At 49.1% G+C, this 19,010-nt stretch overlaps 1 protein-coding gene across 6 annotated transcripts in view; it reads right to left on the bottom strand.

Moving 5' to 3' along the window:
• The window catches only part of RNF25 (ring finger protein 25), a 115,221-nt gene that overhangs the window by 22,246 nt on the left and 73,965 nt on the right, over positions 1–19,010 (bottom strand). For all 6 annotated transcript variants that reach the window (XM_078652682.1, XM_078652687.1, XM_078652686.1 and 3 more), the window contains 3 exons: positions 13,945–14,085; positions 8,139–8,228; positions 7,813–7,947 (listed from right to left, as the gene is read on the bottom strand). In XM_078652682.1, the coding sequence (XP_078508808.1) occupies positions 7,813–7,947; positions 8,139–8,228; positions 13,945–14,085 (366 nt within the window). The remainder of the gene's footprint in view (positions 1–7,812; positions 7,948–8,138; positions 8,229–13,944; positions 14,086–19,010) is intronic.

The raw sequence follows: 19,010 nt of genomic DNA, 5'->3' as shown, positions 1-19,010 counted from the left end.
TTTTGGTTGACTTTATGACTGCCATCTAACAGGGAGTTCAACAGGCTCCCGTACAGTCAAACCAGTTTGACTGAACCTAGGGCTAATTTTTGAGAAAAGGGAGAATGGCACACACTAATTAATTTTGAGGACCAAGTTTACTTTTGAAAGCAATTTCACCTTCACTCTGCATATGAACTCCATCACCCTTTCCTCCAATCCCCCCAAATTATTTTGCTAGTCCTCATCTCACCAAAAATATTGTAACTGTACTTCTGCTGGGCTCCCTAAGAAGGTACGAGAAAAACAGCAAAATAATGCATCAAGTATCATGTGCAGTCAAAGATGCAAAGAGGAGATAATCATCCAAGCCCTCAGACTACTACATATTTAATGTAAAGAAATATGTATTTTAAACAGCTCGGTTTATGGACATGTGCCATGTTATTGGACGAAACTTTTCCATTCAGGTACCAGATATCCTGTTGTCTACTCCGCTTCTAATGTTTAAAAGATATTGAGGTGGATCTCTCCACTTTCAGGGCTACTCCCTATGGAACTTTCTTCTGCAACTATTGTGAATAAGAAATAATTCCCATGTTGAGACGAAGTCTAAAGACACACCCTTTCTGCTCCCAAAACTGTACACATTTCAGCCAGCCTTCTGTTTTTGCATGTTTACTACTCACCAGTCAGATGCAAGACATGAGTTAAAAATAAACATTCTTCTCACGGCATTTCCATATTTGGAGACATTGTGTTCTTTATAACTGCCACGTTACTCTGTATAATGGCTATTTTTGTTCTCAACCGTGTTATCATTCATGATTCATTTAGGTCTTCGAGCTCCCTCCGGTGCTCCAAGTCTACATGTTGTGGCATGCAGTGCTTTCCAAAAATTACAAATTAATAAATACCTTTGTTTTTTCGAAAATGTGTAAAAAAATGTCAGGGTTCTTGCATAAGTGAGTGAAAGCACAACCATGGTATCTGACAAAAACAGAATAGTTGGACAAAAATGCAAATAGTAGCCAGGTAATTTGGTCTAAAAATGTGTTTCAGAATACAAGCTGTTTAAAGTGTGTTTTGTGGACTTATTGTGAAATATACATACACAAGTGGGTCAATTTACGTTCATGGCAGTGGGCCATAATATGGCTCTTGGAAGACCCGACAAAAAATCCTGTTGAATCAAGATTTTGTACAAACTGGCACTGACCTGTTTGAGTCTAACATCCCTGACTTACAAATGGTCAGGACTCCTTGGCTTCTCCTGGGAAAGACTTTAAAACTTCAGCTGGGCCAGATAGGGTGCATTACAAACCAACACTGACTCCCAGCACCTTTCCCAGAAGGTATTATTAATATGAGCCATTCTGAACCCAGACACAGGAAAATCATTCCTTTGAAAAACAAATGTCTCAATGACAAGTGGTGACATGATTCCAACTGGAAACAGGATTTTAAACCCACTTGATTTATTTTGTCAGTAAAAATTATCAACATTGCAAAGGAAATGCTTATTTCAGAACACCAGTTTGAAACAACCATATATTTGCTGCATCCATTCACGACTGGGGAATCCATATGCATAACACAGCAGTCCAGGGATATTGGTCACCCGCAGAAATATCATTGTCTGTTTGAGTAAGATAAATTTCTGAGTTATCGTGGCCAAGAACGGCTTAGCATTCCAACAGGTTTGTGCGGTATGATGTTTCTGCTGGTGACCAACACCCTTGGACGACTGTCACCCATATGGATTTGAATTTAACATTCACGGTCTTGATGGCAAAATAAACACTCAATTTATACAAACAGTCCAAAACTGCAGAACACAAGAAATAACAAGCATTTACAATGCAATAGGTCTTGCAGCATTAAAGTTTCAGTTATTGGCATTGTGTATGACAATGCGTTGCATACATTTTTTCGAAAACTCTGAATTAGTGTATAAAGATGATTTGCAAACTGTCAGATGTTGCTTAATAAAAGGAGAGTTGGGAATAATTAGGATATGCTATCTTTTGCTATCCTGTGTTTTTTTTATGCTATGCTGTGTTTTGTTATGCTATGCTATGTTTTGTGATGCTATGCGGGTGAGTGGGTGAGTGAGGGTGAGTGAGGGTGAGTGAGTGAGTGAGTGAGTGAGTGAGTGAGTGAGTGAGTGAGTGAGTGAGTGGGTGAGTGAGTGGGTGAGTGAGTGGGTGAGTGAGTGGGTGAGTGAGTGGGTGAGTGAGTGGGTGAGTGAGTGGGTGAGTGAGTGGGTGAGTGAGTGGGTGAGTGAGTGGGTGAGTGAGTGGGTGAGTGAGGGTGAGTGAGGGTGAGTGAGGGTGAGTGAGGGAGAGTGAGGGAGGGTGAGTGAGGGTGAGTGAGGGTGAGTGAGGGAGAGTGAGGGAGGGTGAGTGAGGGTGAGGGTGAGTGAGTGAGTGAGTGAGGGTGAGTGAGGGTGAGGGTGAGTGAGTGAGTGAGTGAGTGAGGGTGAGTGAGGGTGAGGGTGAGTGAGTGAGTGAGGGTGAGTGAGGGTGAGTGAGGGTGAGTGAGGGTGAGTGAGGGTGAGTGAGGGTGAGTGAGGGTGAGTGAGGGTGAGTGAGGGTGAGTGAGGGTGAGTGAGGGTGAGTGAGGGTGAGTGAGGGTGAGTGAGGGTGAGTGAGGGTGAGTGAGTGAGGGTGAGTGAGTGAGGGTGAGTGAGTGAGGGTGAGTGAGTGAGGGTGAGTGAGTGAGGGTGAGTGAGTGAGGGTGAGGGTGAGTGAGTGAGTGAGTGAGAGTGAGTGAGAGTGAGAGAGGGTGTGCGAGGGTGGGAGAGGGTGTGCGAGGGTGGGAGAGGGTGTGCGAGGGTGGGAGAGGGTGTGCGAGGGTGGGAGAGGGTGTGAGAGGGTGTGCGAGGGTGGGAGAGGGTGTGCGAGGGTGTGCGAGGGTGGGAGAGGGTGGGAGAGGGTGTGCGAGGGTGGGAGAGGGTGTGCGAGGGTGGGAGAGGGTGGGAGAGGGTGTGCGAGGGTGGGAGAGGGTGGGAGAGGGTGGGAGAGGGTGGGAGAGGGTGGGAGAGGGTGGGAGAGGGTGGGAGAGGGTGGGAGAGGGTGGGAGAGGGTGGGAGAGGGTGGGAGAGGGTGGGAGAGGGTGGGAGAGGGTGGGAGAGGGTGGGAGAGGGTGGGAGAGGGTGGGAGAGGGTGGGAGAGGGTGGGAGAGGGTGGGCGAGGGTGGGCGAGGGTGGGCGAGGGTGGGCGAGGGTGGGCGAGGGTGGGCGAGGGTGGGCGAGGGTGGGAGAGGGTGTGCGAGGGTGGGAGAGGGTGTGCGAGGGTGGGAGAGGGTGGGAGAGGGTGGGAGAGGGTGTGCGAGGGTGGGAGAGGGTGTGCGAGGGTGTGCGAGGGTGGGAGAGGGTGTGCGAGGGTGGGAGAGGGTGTGCGAGGGTGGGAGAGGGTGGGAGAGGGTGGGAGAGGGTGGGAGAGGGTGGGAGAGGGTGGGAGAGGGTGGGAGAGGGTGGGAGAGGGTGGGCGAGGGTGGGCGAGGGTGGGCGAGGGTGGGCGAGGGTGGGCGAGGGTGGGCGAGGGTGGGAGAGGGTGGGCGAGGGTGGGCGAGGGTGGGCGAGGGTGGGCGAGGGTGGGCGAGGGTGGGCGAGGGTGGGCGAGGGTGGGAGACGGTGTGCGAGGGTGGGAGACGGTGTGCGAGGGTGGGAGACGGTGTGCGAGGGTGGGAGACGGTGTGCGAGGGTGGGAGACGGTGTGCGAGGGTGGGAGACGGTGTGCGAGGGTGGGAGACGGTGTGCGAGGGTGGGAGACGGTGTGCGAGGGTGGGAGACGGTGTGCGAGGGTGGGAGACGGTGTGCGAGGGTGGGAGACGGTGTGCGAGGGTGGGAGACGGTGTGCGAGGGTGGGAGACGGTGTGCGAGGGTGGGAGACGGTGTGCGAGGGTGGGAGACGGTGTGCGAGGGTGGGAGACGGTGTGCGAGGGTGGGAGACGGTGTGCGAGGGTGGGAGACGGTGTGTGAGGGTGGGAGACGGTGTGTGAGGGTGGGAGACGGTGTGTGAGGGTGGGAGACGGTGTGTGAGGGTGAGAGGGGGTGTGAGGGAGGGTGAGGGGGTGTGAGGGTGTGGGGGAGCGAGGGGGTGTGAGGGTGCGGGGGTGTGTGAGGGTGAGGGAGGGGGTGGGTGTGTGAGGGTGTAAGGGCGAGGGTGTAAGGGTGAGTGAGGGTGTGTGAGTTCGAGAGGGAGTGAGGGGGTGTGAAGGTGAGGGTGTTTGAGGGTGAGGGGGTGTGAGGGTGAGGGGGTGTGAGGGTGAGGGGGTGTGAGGGTGAGGGAGGGTGAGGAGGTGTGAGGGTGAGGGGGTGTGAGGGGGTGTGAGGGTGTTAGGGGGTCAGGGGGTGTGAGGGAGGGTGAGGGAGGGTGAGGGGGTGTGGGTGTTGGGGGTATGTGAGCGTGAGGGTGTGTGAGGGTGTAGCAGGGATAGCATTGCATGTGACTTACTGGCAGCTCTCTTGTGAGGTGTACAAAGACAGAAGGTAAAGAGTAATACACAGGAGCTGATTAATTGCACACACACCTCAGGAACTTTGACTCCCTCCCTCCGCAATTTTGCAGTACATAAAGTAGTCCATTTGTATGCGAAATTCGAACTATCGATGCTTTTGTACAGCGGGCCCTGTCTGGGACAGCCCTGCTCTGTTGCTATGGCTGCAGTGTGCTGTCAGGAGTGTTGGAGAGCTCTTTGCTGCTAAGGTCGCTCCTTCCTCAGCGTGGTTGCTGAGCCAATTCTTTCAGTTATGATGCACCTTCATAGCTGAAAGCCCAGTAATTACTCTTGCTTTAATCCTTCAGTGTTTCCTCTAAAAAAACAAGTAAGTGTTGCAGGACAGACTAGAGGCCTTGGAAGCTTAGTCCTGGACGTGACAGAAAATTGTGGGCGAACAGTGTCATCGCCGACGTGAAGGGGCCGGTTATAAAGGGAAACCCCTGCCTGCCTGGTCTAAACTTGGGCTGCGCTGAATGTGTGGTACGCACGCTGCGAGAGTTGTTTCTGCAGCTGTAATGGGAAATCATTAAATGACCTCTCGGAACAGATGCCCCGAACGGAACCCGCTGCCCCCTCTGGAGAGGAGGACCCCTCCTGGCACCAGTGCTGTACGGGCAAGTGTGCAGCTACCCCTTGGTTGGACTAGTGCGCTGCCCCTGGTGTTCATGCCCACATCCCGGAGGTACCACATCACAACAGGGGATGGGCTCGTGTGAGCAGGACTGCGTCAGGCAGCACGTTGTGGAGTGGGAGGCGCTGGCTGCTCGAGGAAGCCGAGTGTCCCAGCGCACTACCACTGATGAGTATTACCACCTCCCGGAGGCGCCACAGCACCAGAGCTGGTCCTTGCCTGGGCACAGGGGGCCAGTGTCGGAAGCATTGCCTCGTGCAGCACGGTTTGCACAGCGACACGTTGGTTGTCAGGGCAGCACTGCAGTCAATGTGCCTCCCTGTGAGCAGAAACCGAAGTGCACTCACTAGGGCTGTACGAGATAGGACCTGGATGCAGCAGGAGGACAGAGCAGTCCGCACTGCACGCACTGTGTTTGCCAGAAAAAAGAAAGAGGTGGAAGAAACACGGGTACAATGCGCTACGGCCCTGGCACTGTGCTGTCTCGGAGACTTCGCGCACTGGCGTTGCCTCTGTGCCCTCATGCAGTGGGGTTATCTCGGCACCATTATGCTCTGTGCCTTATGTACTGAGACTGGCCTCGGTGCCCTCGAGCACGAACTAGCTCTGGGCACATACTCCGATGCATCCTCGGTGCCCGTGTGCCTGCGCTGCCTCGGAGCCCTCATACACTGAGTCTGCCCCGGTGCCCCCGTGAACTTGCCCTTGTGCCCTAGCGTTGCCTCAAAACATATACTATGTTGCCTTGGTGCCCCCAAGTACTTCTGAAGCCTCGGTGCCCACGCGCACCAGCGTCTCCTCAGTGCCCTCATGCACCGCGCATTCCTAGGTGGCCGCACGCACTGGGGCCGCCCTCACACCCCGGCTTCTAGATTAGCGCAGGCACAGCACCCCGGCCGCAGCTCGCATTACTGTCTCTAAGCCTATTAATGCACAGACGTGTAAGACGCGTATTGTTATTTACCACATCCGGAGCCGGCGACTCTTAAGGCTGGGTTGCAGTGTGTCTGGCCTTTGCTTTCTTTCAATAAAGCAGCCTTTTCCGCAAAGGCAACGCGCCAAAAGCGGTCCCTCAGTCCCAATACGGTCACCAAATGTGATGCATAATCTGCCTTTTCTAACAGCATAATTTAGCCAACTCTGGCACATATTTTAATCATGCCCTGGGAACAGTTTGTTTACACGTGCTGGAAGGCTGCACTCAGAGAAAGAGCGTGTTAACTCTGACCAGCCAATGGAGTACTCAGTGATGTAAAGAGAGGGCATGCACCTGTGATGAGGTATCTTGGAAGAAAGTCTTGCTGCCATGCTTCAGGAAGCTGAAGTGGTCTAGGACTTGCTTGTAGTATTTCTCCTGGTAATCCGGCTCTTCGCTCAATAGTTTAAATCTTACGCCTGAGGGCGGCTGGCTCCAGTTTAACACTTCCTCTACACCCACATCTTCCTCGTCTTCGTCGTTCTCGTCCTCTTCTTCCTCCTCATTTTCGTCTGGAGGGGTAGGGGTTGTTATCCTCGTTACCCTAGGGCGGCTTGTGATTGTAGAGGCGGCTGTTGGACGGGGCCCGGTTTTGAACTACAGAGACGCTTGAAGATGAGCGAAACTGAAACCTGGTGTGGGGCGGGACTTCCGTCTTCAGAAGCCCGCGCCCACGGAGTGCCTGGCCAGAGGAGTGGTGAAGCGGGGCTCCCATGTCCGAGGGAGAGCCCCGCGGAGGCTGCAGAGTCCGGCGTTGCGGTGAGTGGGGTTAGTTGGGGGGGGTCTCTGTATGTGTGCGTGTGTGTGTGTGTGTGGGCGGGGGCGGCGGCGGGGGGGAATTGTCTGTGTGTGCGCGCGCTTGTGTGTGTGTGGGCGGGGGCAGCGGCAGCGGGGGGGCTGGGGAGGTGTGGTGTGTGTCTGTATGTGTGCGCTCGTGTGCGTGTCTCTGTGTGCGTGCGTGATCCATGGTGACTGAAGAGCTTGCCGGAATCGGAGCGCGTGTTCACGAGCGCGACCTGATCCGATTCCGGCAGGCTGCGTGCGCGTGACAGTCTCTTGTCTCCTCTAGGTAGTCCTTGAAAGCTGAAAGGACTGAAACGATTACAATAGACTCGCTTTGCGACAGCAGGGGCTTTCGCCCCTGCAATCACAGGCGCGAGACCTAAAAAGACATGAAAAGAAGTTAGCAATAAGAAGGAGGATAAAGGAAAGTGATAACAGACAGAAGGAGTGCAGAAAAGGAATAGGGAGGCACGGAATTTTAGTGCTTAGGGGCTTGGAGAGAAAATTATCGAAAATGTGATTAAGTACAAGGCACAGGTAGGAAGAGCTGTACATGTGAAGCAAAACACAGAATTTGGCAAACAGCAAAGCAGCCTACTGGACGAGAAAAAATATAAATTGAAGAGAAGAAAAGAAGTAATCAGAGAGACCAATCATAGTAATCTAAATGGGACAAGAGGTGGGTGGGGTTCAGATTCCCTGCAGTCTGGAACTTCAGAAAAGAACTAATTTGACAGATTGTGATGTACAGCTGGAAAAAGCAAGAGCATGCTGTAGCGGCAATCATAGAAATCCAAACAATGTAGAAGAATAGAGCATAACATGACAATCTATACAACAGGAGACATTCTTGAAGGTCCCACCATTTTCCAACACTCCCCATACCACAGACATATACTTTGGTCACTGTTACACTAGCTCCATTCGTTTAGCTCACCTTCTGCAGGCTGATGAAGTACCGATTCCGCTCAGCCTCTGGGTCTATAATGCCACCTTTTGCTTGCTGCTTTTCAAAGATTTTGCGCAGTTTTCGTAGGTGCTGAATTGTCCTTTTGTCTGGGCTGTAAACCTCCTGGAGTGGGATTAGAAGATGGGCTAAGCAGTGACATACTGGCACGTGAAGAAATTATGTTACCCTACTATTTTTAGCCTACTGCTATCGTCCCCAACAAATGCCGCAGAGCCCCTAGACTGCACCAACTACTTCATAGTCATTGTCTGCATCACCAGAAATGTCCCTTATACGCAAGTTCTAGTTCTTACCAAAGGGTGATTAGGTGGAGGAGCAGCCTCAAGCATCGCAAGATCGTAGGTCAGAGGCTCACGACAGACTGGACACTGCACCCCAATAATCTGTGTAAGAAGAGAGACATAGGTATGCATCTGATATTCAAGCAAACACAGAAGTCCTCCCATGTGATACTGAGCAAAAGGAAAAGAATCTGCGTGATATCAGAGCAGACACAGAGGTACACAGGACAGAATGCACACCTGAATGCAGTATACTTGGGTGATCAGACAGTAAAGAGGAGGATACTTGTGATAATAGTGAAGAGACAGTCAGAGTACACATGCAATACCAAAAGAAAGAAGGGCATATAAATGCTAAAGCAGAATGTTAATATATGCAATATCAAAACTGAGGCTGAAATGCACATATGTGATACTTTACACAGGCCAGGCATTTGAACTCGGAGCATGGACAGAAGGTTAAGCAAGTGAATGAAAAGCAAAAAGAACAAACCATGTCAAAGCCATAGATCTCACCTGTGCAAGAGCTAATGGCTTTGCCAATATTGTACACCAGAATGGCTGCTGTTAAGCAAGGCTAAAAGTGGGATAAGGGAGAGTGAAGTGTCGATAAGTGGCATAGAGTGGCGTGGTCTAAATGTTGTGGGGTGTCGTGGAGGAAGTACAGAGGCGCTGAGTGGAAGGGCATAGAGCGGAGGAGAGTTGAGTGGCGTAAAGAGGAGGAGTGTGTTGGGGCATAGAGCGTGTTGTGGAGTGGCATAGAGGGTGTTGTGCAGAGTGGAGCAAAGTGTTGTAGAGTAGAGTGAATTAGAGCAGAGTAGATTGTCGTGGAGAGGAGTAATGTAGGAGAGTGAAATGTCATAGTGACGTAGAGTGTTGTAGAGTCAAGCGTGTAGAGTAGAGTGGAGTGGCAGAGTGGAGTAGAGTGGCGTAGTGTCAATCAGTCAGAACTTGTACAGCGCAGCTATTCACCCCATGAGGGTATCCAGGCTCTGTGGTCTCGCTGGCCGCACTCGAAAAGCCAGGTCTTGAGTCCTCTTCTGAAGTACACGAACAAAGGTGATGTACACAGGAAGAGTTAGGGGAAGGAAAAACCTCCATTGTAGCTCCAGCAGCAGCAGGGAAGTGTGCAAGGGCGAGGGAGGCAGAGCACAGTTATCAGTAAGTGCTCCAGAGTGAAGGGAGATCTTGATGGCTGTGGTGTCCTGTGTTGTGAGTAGGTCCCAGGCAGTAGCTGTGGTGGTGTCCTTTTGTGTGAAGAGGTTGTCTAAGTTGGTGGGAAGGGGGTTGAAATTGCTGTAGATGGGGGATATCTTGTGGGAGGAGTCTGCAAGGATTTCGCACAGTTCTTGGGAAGGGTGGACCGTGTTCTTGGTGGCTGAAGGGCAGTAGAACTCTGATGATGCAGAAGAGTTCCTTGGTGGGGCTGGGGCTTGCCTCCATGTGGTCGGTCAGGGCGTCTCCATGGTCTGCTGGTGCGATCTCAGTGTATGATCTTGTAGCTCGTGAGCATTGCGATGGCTGGGTCGGCAGGTTGAGGAGGGGTTCAGCTAAGTCTCGGTGATGAAGATCACTTTGGGGTGAGGGAGGTGATTGTGTCTCAGATTTTGGAGGTGTGTTTGCAGAGGGATCTGGCATTGAGCAAGATGCACTGGAGCAATCCAGGGTGCTCGTGGTCGGAAGGGTGGGTGTGGTGAGGGTTCCAGTGCAGGCAGGGGGCCGTGCAGAGCATGTGAAACTGCAACGGCGGCAGGCGAACGGTCCTACGGTTGATATGGGATAAGTGATGCAGCAGCTGTTGTGGAGTCTGGGGTCCTGGGCCCGGAGCTCGGCAACGGAATACCAACGGGTGGTTGGAGGGCCAGGGTTCCTGACACTAGGCGCGGTCCAGGCGCAGACGGGCCAGAGTGTGGTAGGACAGAGTGGGGTAAAGTTGCATAGAGGGAGTTGTGTAAAGCGCCGTAGAGTGTAGTAGTTTCGTAGAGTTGCATGAAGTGGAGTAGAGTATCAGAGTGGAGTATGGGTGCATGGAACAGAAAGGTAGAGTGGAGTGTTGTGAAGTGGAGTAGAGTGAAGTAATGGCGCAAACGGGAGTGGTGCAGAGTAGAGTGACGTAGAGTGCAATGGCGCAGACTGGAGTGGTGGAAGAGTAGAGTGGCATAAAGTGCAATGGTGTAGAGTGGTGTGTCATAGCGTGGAGTGGTGTAGGGAAGAATGGGGGGGTGACGAGTTCAGTGATGGAGTTTAGTGGTGCAGAATAGAGTGGAGTGATGAAGAGTAGAGTGCAGTGGTTCAGAGTAGAGTGGCACAGAGTAGAGAGCTACTGTACTCTTTGCCACTCTACTCTGTGCCGGAGTGCAGTGGTGTATAATAGAGTGGGGGTAAAGTGTATCGACACAGGGTAGAGTGGATTGGCGTGGAGTGCACTGGCTCAGAGTGCAGCAGAGTGGTGAAGAGTAGAGTCGGGCAGAGTAGAGTGCAGTGGCATAGAGCACAGTGTTGCAGAGCAGAGGGTCGTAGAGCACAGTTGTGTAGAGTGAAGTAACGCTCATTGCAGTAAAGAATTGTAAAGTATACTGGCATACACTACAGTAGTGCAGAGTAGATTGGGGTAAAGAGCAGAGGCATAGAGTGCATTGGATTTTAGTAAAGTGGCGTAGAGAGCAGTGGCGTAGAGAGCAGTTGAATGGCGCAGGGTAAACTGCGGTGATGAAGAGTGGAATAGAGTGCAGTGGCGTAGAGAAGATTGTTGTAGAGTGGCATGGCAAAGAGTACAGTGGCAAAGAGGGCAGTGGCGCATAGTACAGTAGTGTTGGGTAAAGTGCGCTAGCGTAGAGTGGTTTAGAGTAGAGTGCAGTGGAGTGGTGCAGATTATAGTGCAGTGACAGAGTGGCATAGCGTGGAGCGGAATAGAGTGCAGTGGTGTGGGGTGGAAGCAGAGTGCCATAGAGTGCAGTGGAGTGGAAGCAGAGTGCCATAGAGTGCAGTGGAGTGGAAACAGAGTGCCATAGAGTGCAGTGGAGTGGAAACAGAGTGCCATAGAGTGCAGTGCAGTGGAGTGGAAACAGAGTGCCATAGAGTGCAGTGGAGTGGAGTGGAAACAGAGTGCCATAGAGTGCAGTGGAGTGGAGTGGAAACAGAGTGTCATAGAGTGCAGTGACGCGGAATAGAGTGCCATAGAGCGTAGTGGGGCGGAGTGGCGCAGAGCCCAGTGGGGCGGAGTGGCGCAGAGCCCAGTGGGGCGGAGTGGCGCAGAGCCCAGTGGGGCGGAGTGGCGCAGAGCCCAGTGGGGCGGAGTGGCGCAGAGCGCAGTGGGGCGGAGTGGCGCAGAGCGCAGTGGGGCGGAGTGGCGCAGAGCGCAGTGGGGCGGAGTGGCGCAGAGCGCAGTGGGGCGGAGTGGCGCAGAGCGCAGTGGGGCGGAGTGGCGCAGAGCGCAGTGGGGCGGAGTGGGGCAGAGCGCAGTGGGGCGGAGTGGCAGAGCGCAGTGGGGCGGAGTGGCAGAGCGCAGTGGGGCGGAGTGGCAGAGCGCAGTGGGGCGGAGTGGCAGAGCGCAGTGGGGCGGAGTGGCAGAGCGCAGTGGGGCGGAGTGGCATAGAGTACAGTGGCAGGGGAGTGGAATAGAGTGACACAGAATACAGCGGCATAGAATAGATCGTTTCAGAGCACAGTGCAGTGGCGAAGAGCAGTGTGCAGTGGCGCAGAGCGGTGTGCAGTGGCGCAGAGCAGTGTGCAGTGGCGCAGAGCAGTGTGCAGTGGCGCAGAGCAGTGTGCAGTGGCGCAGAGCAGTGTGCAGTGGCGCAGAGCAGTGTGCAGTGGCGCAGAGCAGTGTGCAGTGGCGCAGAGCAGTGTGCAGTGGCGCAGAGCAGTGTGCAGTGGCGCAGAGCAGTGTGCAGTGGCGCAGAGCAGTGTGCAGTGGCGCAGAGCAGTGTGCAGTGGCGCAGAGCAGTGTGCAGTGGCGCAGAGCAGTGTGCAGTGGCGCAGAGCAGTGTGCAGTGGCGCAGAGCAGTGTGCAGTGGCGCAGAGCAGTGTGCAGTGGCGCAGAGCAGTGTGCAGTGGCGCAGAGCAGTGTGCAGTGGCGCAGAGCAGTGTGCAGTGGCGCAGAGCAGTGTGCAGTGGCGCAGAGCAGTGTGCAGTGGCGCAGAGCAGTGTGCAGTGGCGCAGAGCAGTGTGCAGTGGCGCAGAGCAGTGTGCAGTGGCGCAGTGTGGAATGGTGCAGAGTGGAGTGCGGTTGCCTGGAGTGGTGCAGAGTAGAAGGAGTGGGGTAAAGTGGTGTATGCATTGTATGGAAGGGCACTGCCATTGCAGACACCACATCTTCAATTGAAATGACCTTCACATTTGCAGATATACAGTTTTGCTGATAAAAGTATATAGCGCACAAACTATAATGTGTGGTAATGTTATCACCTAGTGTATTGATTTGTTTTGATCATATAAAAAATATTTGCTTCCACCACACTTCAGAATTACCTAAAAATGTGCTTCGCATATTCTATATCTGTGCATTTCGTTTACAGACATTTGAATTTTGTTTTGTGCTAGAGAAAAAATATATATAAAATCGTACAGCGCCCCCGCCCAAAATTTGAAATCAGAGAAACAAAAGTAAACACCAAGCTCCCTGAAAGACAGAGCCTGACATCTGACCTCTGCCTTTGAATGCACAGCAAATGTGACAAGATAAGAACAAGATTTGAAGGCCTGTTTACAGAAATTCAGTACTAGTGGAAGAATACAGTAAATAAGGTTTGGGCAAGGGAAGGGACACACTCAAGATGGACGGCCTAATACAAAGAAAGCCAAGAAATAGACAGCAAGCAAATGTGAGTTACAAAACACAAAGCCAATGGCACGCAGTTGGCAGAATGCATTCCCAGAGAAGCTTTCGAATGTCCCCAAGATATCGTCAGCAAACCAGACAGCTATGCTGTCTGGTAGGCTTCAACCTACAAATGAACATGAGATCTCACAGATAGAATGGCACTTATGTGATACTAAACCAATAAAGCAATGCAGCCCATATGATGCCACAGAAAGGAGGCTGCCAGAACAAACTTGAGAACACACGTGACACTATGGACCAGAGGCAAAAGGATCCAGGGAAAGGGAGTGAAACCCATGTTATAACAGAAAGCAATGAAAGAATGTATGGAACTATCAGAGCACAGGCTAAATCGGGGGTGGGGCAGGGGTAGGAAGGAATGTATGTGTGTGTGTTTGTGAATGATCAAAGCATAGATTGAAAGGCACCCATCCAAGAAATTAGGGAATCTGTGTAGAATAGACAAAAAGGCACCTATGCAATTCAAGAGAACTGATAAAATCGTAATTGTGATATCAGTAAGCAGACACAAAAGGATATCCTATAATATCAGAGCAGAGATAGAAAGGCACACATGCAATATCAGGAATGAGACCAATACCCATGTGAAAATAGGCAGCAAGGTGCCAAAGGTGACAGCAGAGACGACGAACCATTACCATATGATTTAGCAGTCTTGATAGCAATGACACAGAAGAGAACATCAGAAGGGTATATCTGTGATAAAAGAGGTGTACACGTGTGCTCTTAGAGCATAATCAGCAAGGGACTTTCATAAAAGAGGAGTAACAGATTTTCCAGTGACAAAGCACAGCTGAATGGTACATAGCAGTATGAGAGCTGCAACAGGAGAGTGACCATATGTAAGCAAAGAATACCCATCTGAATTTAGAGCAAGGACTACAGAGGTTGTTACTATGGCAATAGCAGGAACATGAAACTCATGATTAATCTTAGAAGATACTGAATGTGTAATCTTAGCCATGCTGAATTTACCTGCTGAGGCGGGGCAATCGGGTTTTGTTCCTGCTCCTCCAACATGCTCTGCACTTCTTCCTCCATGTGATGAGCATAACGTGCCAAACAGTGCGAGTGGAAATAATGATAGCATGAGGTCTTAGTGAATGCTTCATTTGCCTAAAAAAATAACATTCAGTTCAAAACCTGTTCTCTCTTAGGAGGAGGAAGGAGTGTCGGGGTGCGGCGGTGAGAAATAAATACAAAAATATAATTTGTACTGTGCACAAAATTTAGGGACCTGTCTGGAAGTGGACAGAATATTAAATGTGAAAGGAACTACTAATAAGTGACACTTTATTATTTAGGGGAATTGCAGATGTTCTATGAATATATACCCAAAACCCCTAGCTGTCAAAGTGCAAAAGTTTATCTTCCCAAATGAAATGTCATTTGTAGACTAAATGGAGAAAACTTCTCCTACAGTTCCATACTTTTTTTTTTTATAAACTAATTTTTATTGTTTTTTTTAGAGGTACAATAGGTCGCATCAGAAGGCCACAATCCGTGAGTAAATAGCAGCAGTTGATGTCTCATACAATAGAAACAATATCACATCCCCATTCACAGCGTGGCAGTGGGTCAAACCATTTGCTCCATATTTTTGCCTATTTAGCAGGACATCCCCGCGCCTCGTTTGCAGTGTGCAGGTGCCAACAATACCCTCACCCACAAAGAAGAGTGGATTCAAGAAGGAAGAACTACTTAAGAAAGCCCACCCCCTATCCCATTTGAAGCATGCTAAATACACTCTAGAGATTCTTTAGACAGAAGATAGATGGTTTACATATTTGGCCAACAAATTACAAAGCTAAGTACCACGGTAATTGAAAATATAGAAAATAAAATGAACAGTGTAGAGGGTTAGAGCTTCTATAGGAATTGCAGAAGTGAGGGGGTCCTTCATGCAAATAAAAATACTATTATCTCGGTCTATGCTCTTAATGAGGATAGCAAACATTGTTGCAGACTTGGAGGCCAAGTTAACCATATTTGTGGGATGAGGCCAAGTTACTGGAGAGGATTTAAATATCTCCCCGGACCCTGAAAGGTATAGGTTTGATACAAACATAAACCGCGTAAATTACAGTCTCATTTCAAATTGTTTTAACCTTCCACATTTTTCAAATTACATTTAAAATAGGAACGAACAAAAACATATCTGCTGCAGCGTTCAATAAACAGATGTTTAGTCCTTTCATTTTTTTTTACTGTGAGATTACTTCAGGGTTAAGAGTTCGTCTTCAGGCAGTCATTTTCACTCAAAGCAGAAAGAATGTGGGGGAGATGGGGAGGAAAGTACATCTCTACATCTCCTTTGTGGAGCGGTGCTGCTATCACTAGCCCTTAGTAACACTCTGTCTTCTCTCAGGCTACAGACTGCCATAATGGAATTGTATAAATCCAGGGGAGAAAAGATACAACAACCTATTTGCTCCATTATAATGGATATTTCCCCCGGGGGGGAGGGGGGGGGGGGCACATTACAGCCTTGAGGCTACATAGAATATCTCACACATGCTTCTCAGGGTGAATAACACACCACCAATTTTACACAGGTTTTTAACTGGAGAGTCAGATATATTGACTACAGTTAGTCGTCTCATGGCCTGGTCAGGGGAATGGTTGTTACCCACGATAGAAGGAGTGCCACACTTGTAGACCCACAAGCCAGAGGATGTTACTGTAATTCCAGAATCTTGAAGGAGCATCAAACAATGCTATATCAGGACAGTAAGGCCAAAACAAATTGATGTGACAAGGAAATAGATTATCATCACTTGCTCCCTTACTGTGGGGAATTCGTTGTGAAATACAAAGAAAACTTTAGGGCCAGATTTCATAACTGACCATCTTGCAAATCAAAGCAGAGGTTTTAGGGGCCGGTTGGTTATTTCCTTCAACAATCTATTCTGTGTGATGTGACGGATTGTTCAAAGCGCTCAAGTCTGACTTAAGCATTCTCAAATAATGGAAATGCCATTTGATAGAGTTGACCTTTTTGATCAACAAGCAGATTAGGATCTCCAAGCAATTACTGAGAACAGTGACAGCAAAAATACTGGTGGCACTTTCTACATGTATTTTCAACCCACAATGTTAGAAGATGAATGCCACCATACCAACATTTCAGGCCCTTATACCAAGCAAGAAAGAGTTACATCCTCTAACAACAGTTCTCGATCAGAGTCATCTTCATTAATTTCATAGACGTTATGCTACAGAAGCACATGCGTGGGTTATGGGAGCACTTCTCCAACAAAAAAATAACTGAATAATGCCAAACAGGCAATGATTGTGTAGGACTTCATTTTCATGGTATTTTTAGGCTTCCAAAAACTGATATTAAAACATCAACGTACAAATACATGGAGCTGCTTTTCTACCTTCCCATTTCTCTAATTTCAGAGAGAGAAAATAAAAAAAACTTCCAATTGGCATATCTCATCTGTAGAGCTAACCACAGCATTGCCATGTTAAGGTAGCCAAGAGTCACAGAAATCACAGCACGAAACAGTGACAGTTGGCTTTGACCAGCTGGTAAAAAGAATACGATCATTCCAAACCCCTGCACCGTATACGATGGCTCTAAGAGGGAGGAGGGTGAGTTGTTAAATAATTTAATGTCAATACCATTGATAAACAACTTGCATTAAAGGTAACTTCCTTAATCAAGTGATCTTCATTACTATACATATAGATTAGGATAGCCGGGTCTGTTGACTTAGTGGACTAATGCGTCCACTGTAGGGTTCTGTGTTCAACCTCATGGTCACAGGCTCAAATCACGGCGGTTCCGAGGCCAATAAAATGAGAGCTATTGAGTTCGGTAACAAACATCTGTTATTCAGCACCAAGATACCCTTCTGGGTGAACGTGTGCATTACAAATACAACTTATGTTATAGAAGGAAACTTATCACTTCCTAGACTATAGAACAGTAGCAACCTGACTATACGAGTGACACCTACAACATTTAACTGTAAAGGAAAAATTTGACTACTAGCAAGCTAACATGAAGGAGGAAATGGAGCACACACTAACCATGCTGTCATTCGAAAGGAACATTAGGCTCCAGTGACACTTTACTCTCCTATGGATGTTCACATAAGAAGGCTAAGAGACCTTGAGCCCTAAAATTAACATTAACATTCACGTTAAAGAAAAACACCCTTCGATCTTTTCACCTGCCATCACTGTGTAAGAAAACAAATTGAAAAAGAATGTTGGAACCCAGTAGGCCTCTGTTGGGTCTCCCATATAAGAGAGTCGTTATAGACAAAAACCCACACATTTATATTCTTTGCAAAACCTGATGAGGTTATTCTACAACACAGCACTAACCATATAGGTCATTAATGTGAACCACATGGCTCAAGACAAAAACAAAGGAGTAACCTATGAAAGAGAGGTAACGACAACTGAAAAGCAGTGAGACTGAATTTGCTTGGGATATCCTGTGGTTAAAGGTAATTCCAAAGCAGCTGCGAACCATGGCGAGCATGAAAAATGACTCCCCGCCAATGTCAGACTTGTAAAAAGAATCCCTAGTGACATGCAGTTAGTGTAAGCATACTCTGGGTTTCATGGCATTCTATTTTCCATAGGAGTAAAAAATGACTAAAGGCATTTCTGCTGTAAAAAGCACACATTTAGCCTAAAGCTAAAGACATTTCTGATTACATTCATGGCAGGTACAGTAGGTCTTTAGGTAGGGTTTATTGCAACTCTGCTGTAGAGCACAAAAATGGCTCTTTAGAATCGACAAGTTCTAACTTGTGCTTTCTCACATTTCAAGATGGATGCAGAGTGAGACTTCGCTAAAACCAACTACAAGAGTCAAGATTCAAGGCATGAAGAAGGTGTCCTGCTCTATCACTGAGGGCATTTGTGCTAAATATCCCACAAATGGCCAAGTCTTTTGAAAATGGCCGGACTTGTGGAGACAGATACTATTGGTGTGTGGATTTTCCGAGACGATCTTGCTTGATCTACACACATGAACACAGCTTGAACAGCAACTTGGCGCGATAGAGCATGTCAGCCATAGTGACAACAAAACATCTAGGGCTCATCCTGCCAGTCACAAAAGGAGCAGAATGTCCTTACCTTCAACAACTGAGAACGAAGAAAAACATCTGAAGGAGAGATTAATCCAAACTAGGTAGATTTTGAAGAAAATTAGCAACACTCAGAGGATTGCCTGCTGCCTGTAGACCTACAGGAGAAAATCCGGCACGGTGCCTTTGAGGACGTTTTGAGCTTGGAGCCTCACCACCTCACTGGCCAGAGTTTGGGTCAAACAATTGCATGCATTAGCTATAAGCAGTCTATCGCTGTTTCCAACACTATTTGCAGTATTGGTATACTGAATATTGAGAGTTTACAGCCTAAGATGGGGAAATGAGCCAATCATGTCAATCTATGAACGATCCAATCCTGGAGCATTTAAATAGGCAAGCCATGCCAGACTCTGCTGTGATCCATATCAGAAATGGACAATAACGTCGCAGGCAAGAGATTATCCACGCAGAGAACAAACTACTTTACCTAGACTCACCAGGTGACAACAGACTAGGTCACCGACATCTAGTGCCTAATTTGTAGACAAGTGCTGAGCCCAATGTTTTCTCGGAAGCCTGCCTGCCTCCAGCACTGCCGAATGTTGGGATTAACAAATGCCAAATATATCTTGTTTTGGTTCCACGACTTTCAGCCACCATCATAGACTCCCTGCCCCTGTACCTCATTTTTGCAGTTTCTTCTTCATCCCCCTTTCTCTACATCACTGTTTATTATTATACATTTCTCTTCCTACTACTTTGCCCATTTTCTTCTTTCTCTGGCTGAAAGTCTGATAATGAAAACCAAGCTCCAGTCCCCACAAATGAGTGCTGTGGTCCTTACTGACAACCATTAGCTCAAATTACTGTGCTCATCTCTCAAACGCCATTAGCGTTGTTAGGCACAGCGCATTTTTACTGCTAGGGGTGGAATAAAATCCCTTTTGAGAAACATTATGCATAGCAGCTGTTGGACACTTG

This window comes from Lissotriton helveticus, chromosome 7, assembly GCF_964261635.1.
Source record: "Lissotriton helveticus chromosome 7, aLisHel1.1, whole genome shotgun sequence".
Taxonomy (NCBI): Eukaryota; Metazoa; Chordata; class Amphibia; order Caudata; family Salamandridae; genus Lissotriton; species Lissotriton helveticus.
The sequence above is the reverse complement of the archived record's forward strand: the minus strand, read 5'-3'. Positions and strand labels throughout refer to the sequence as shown.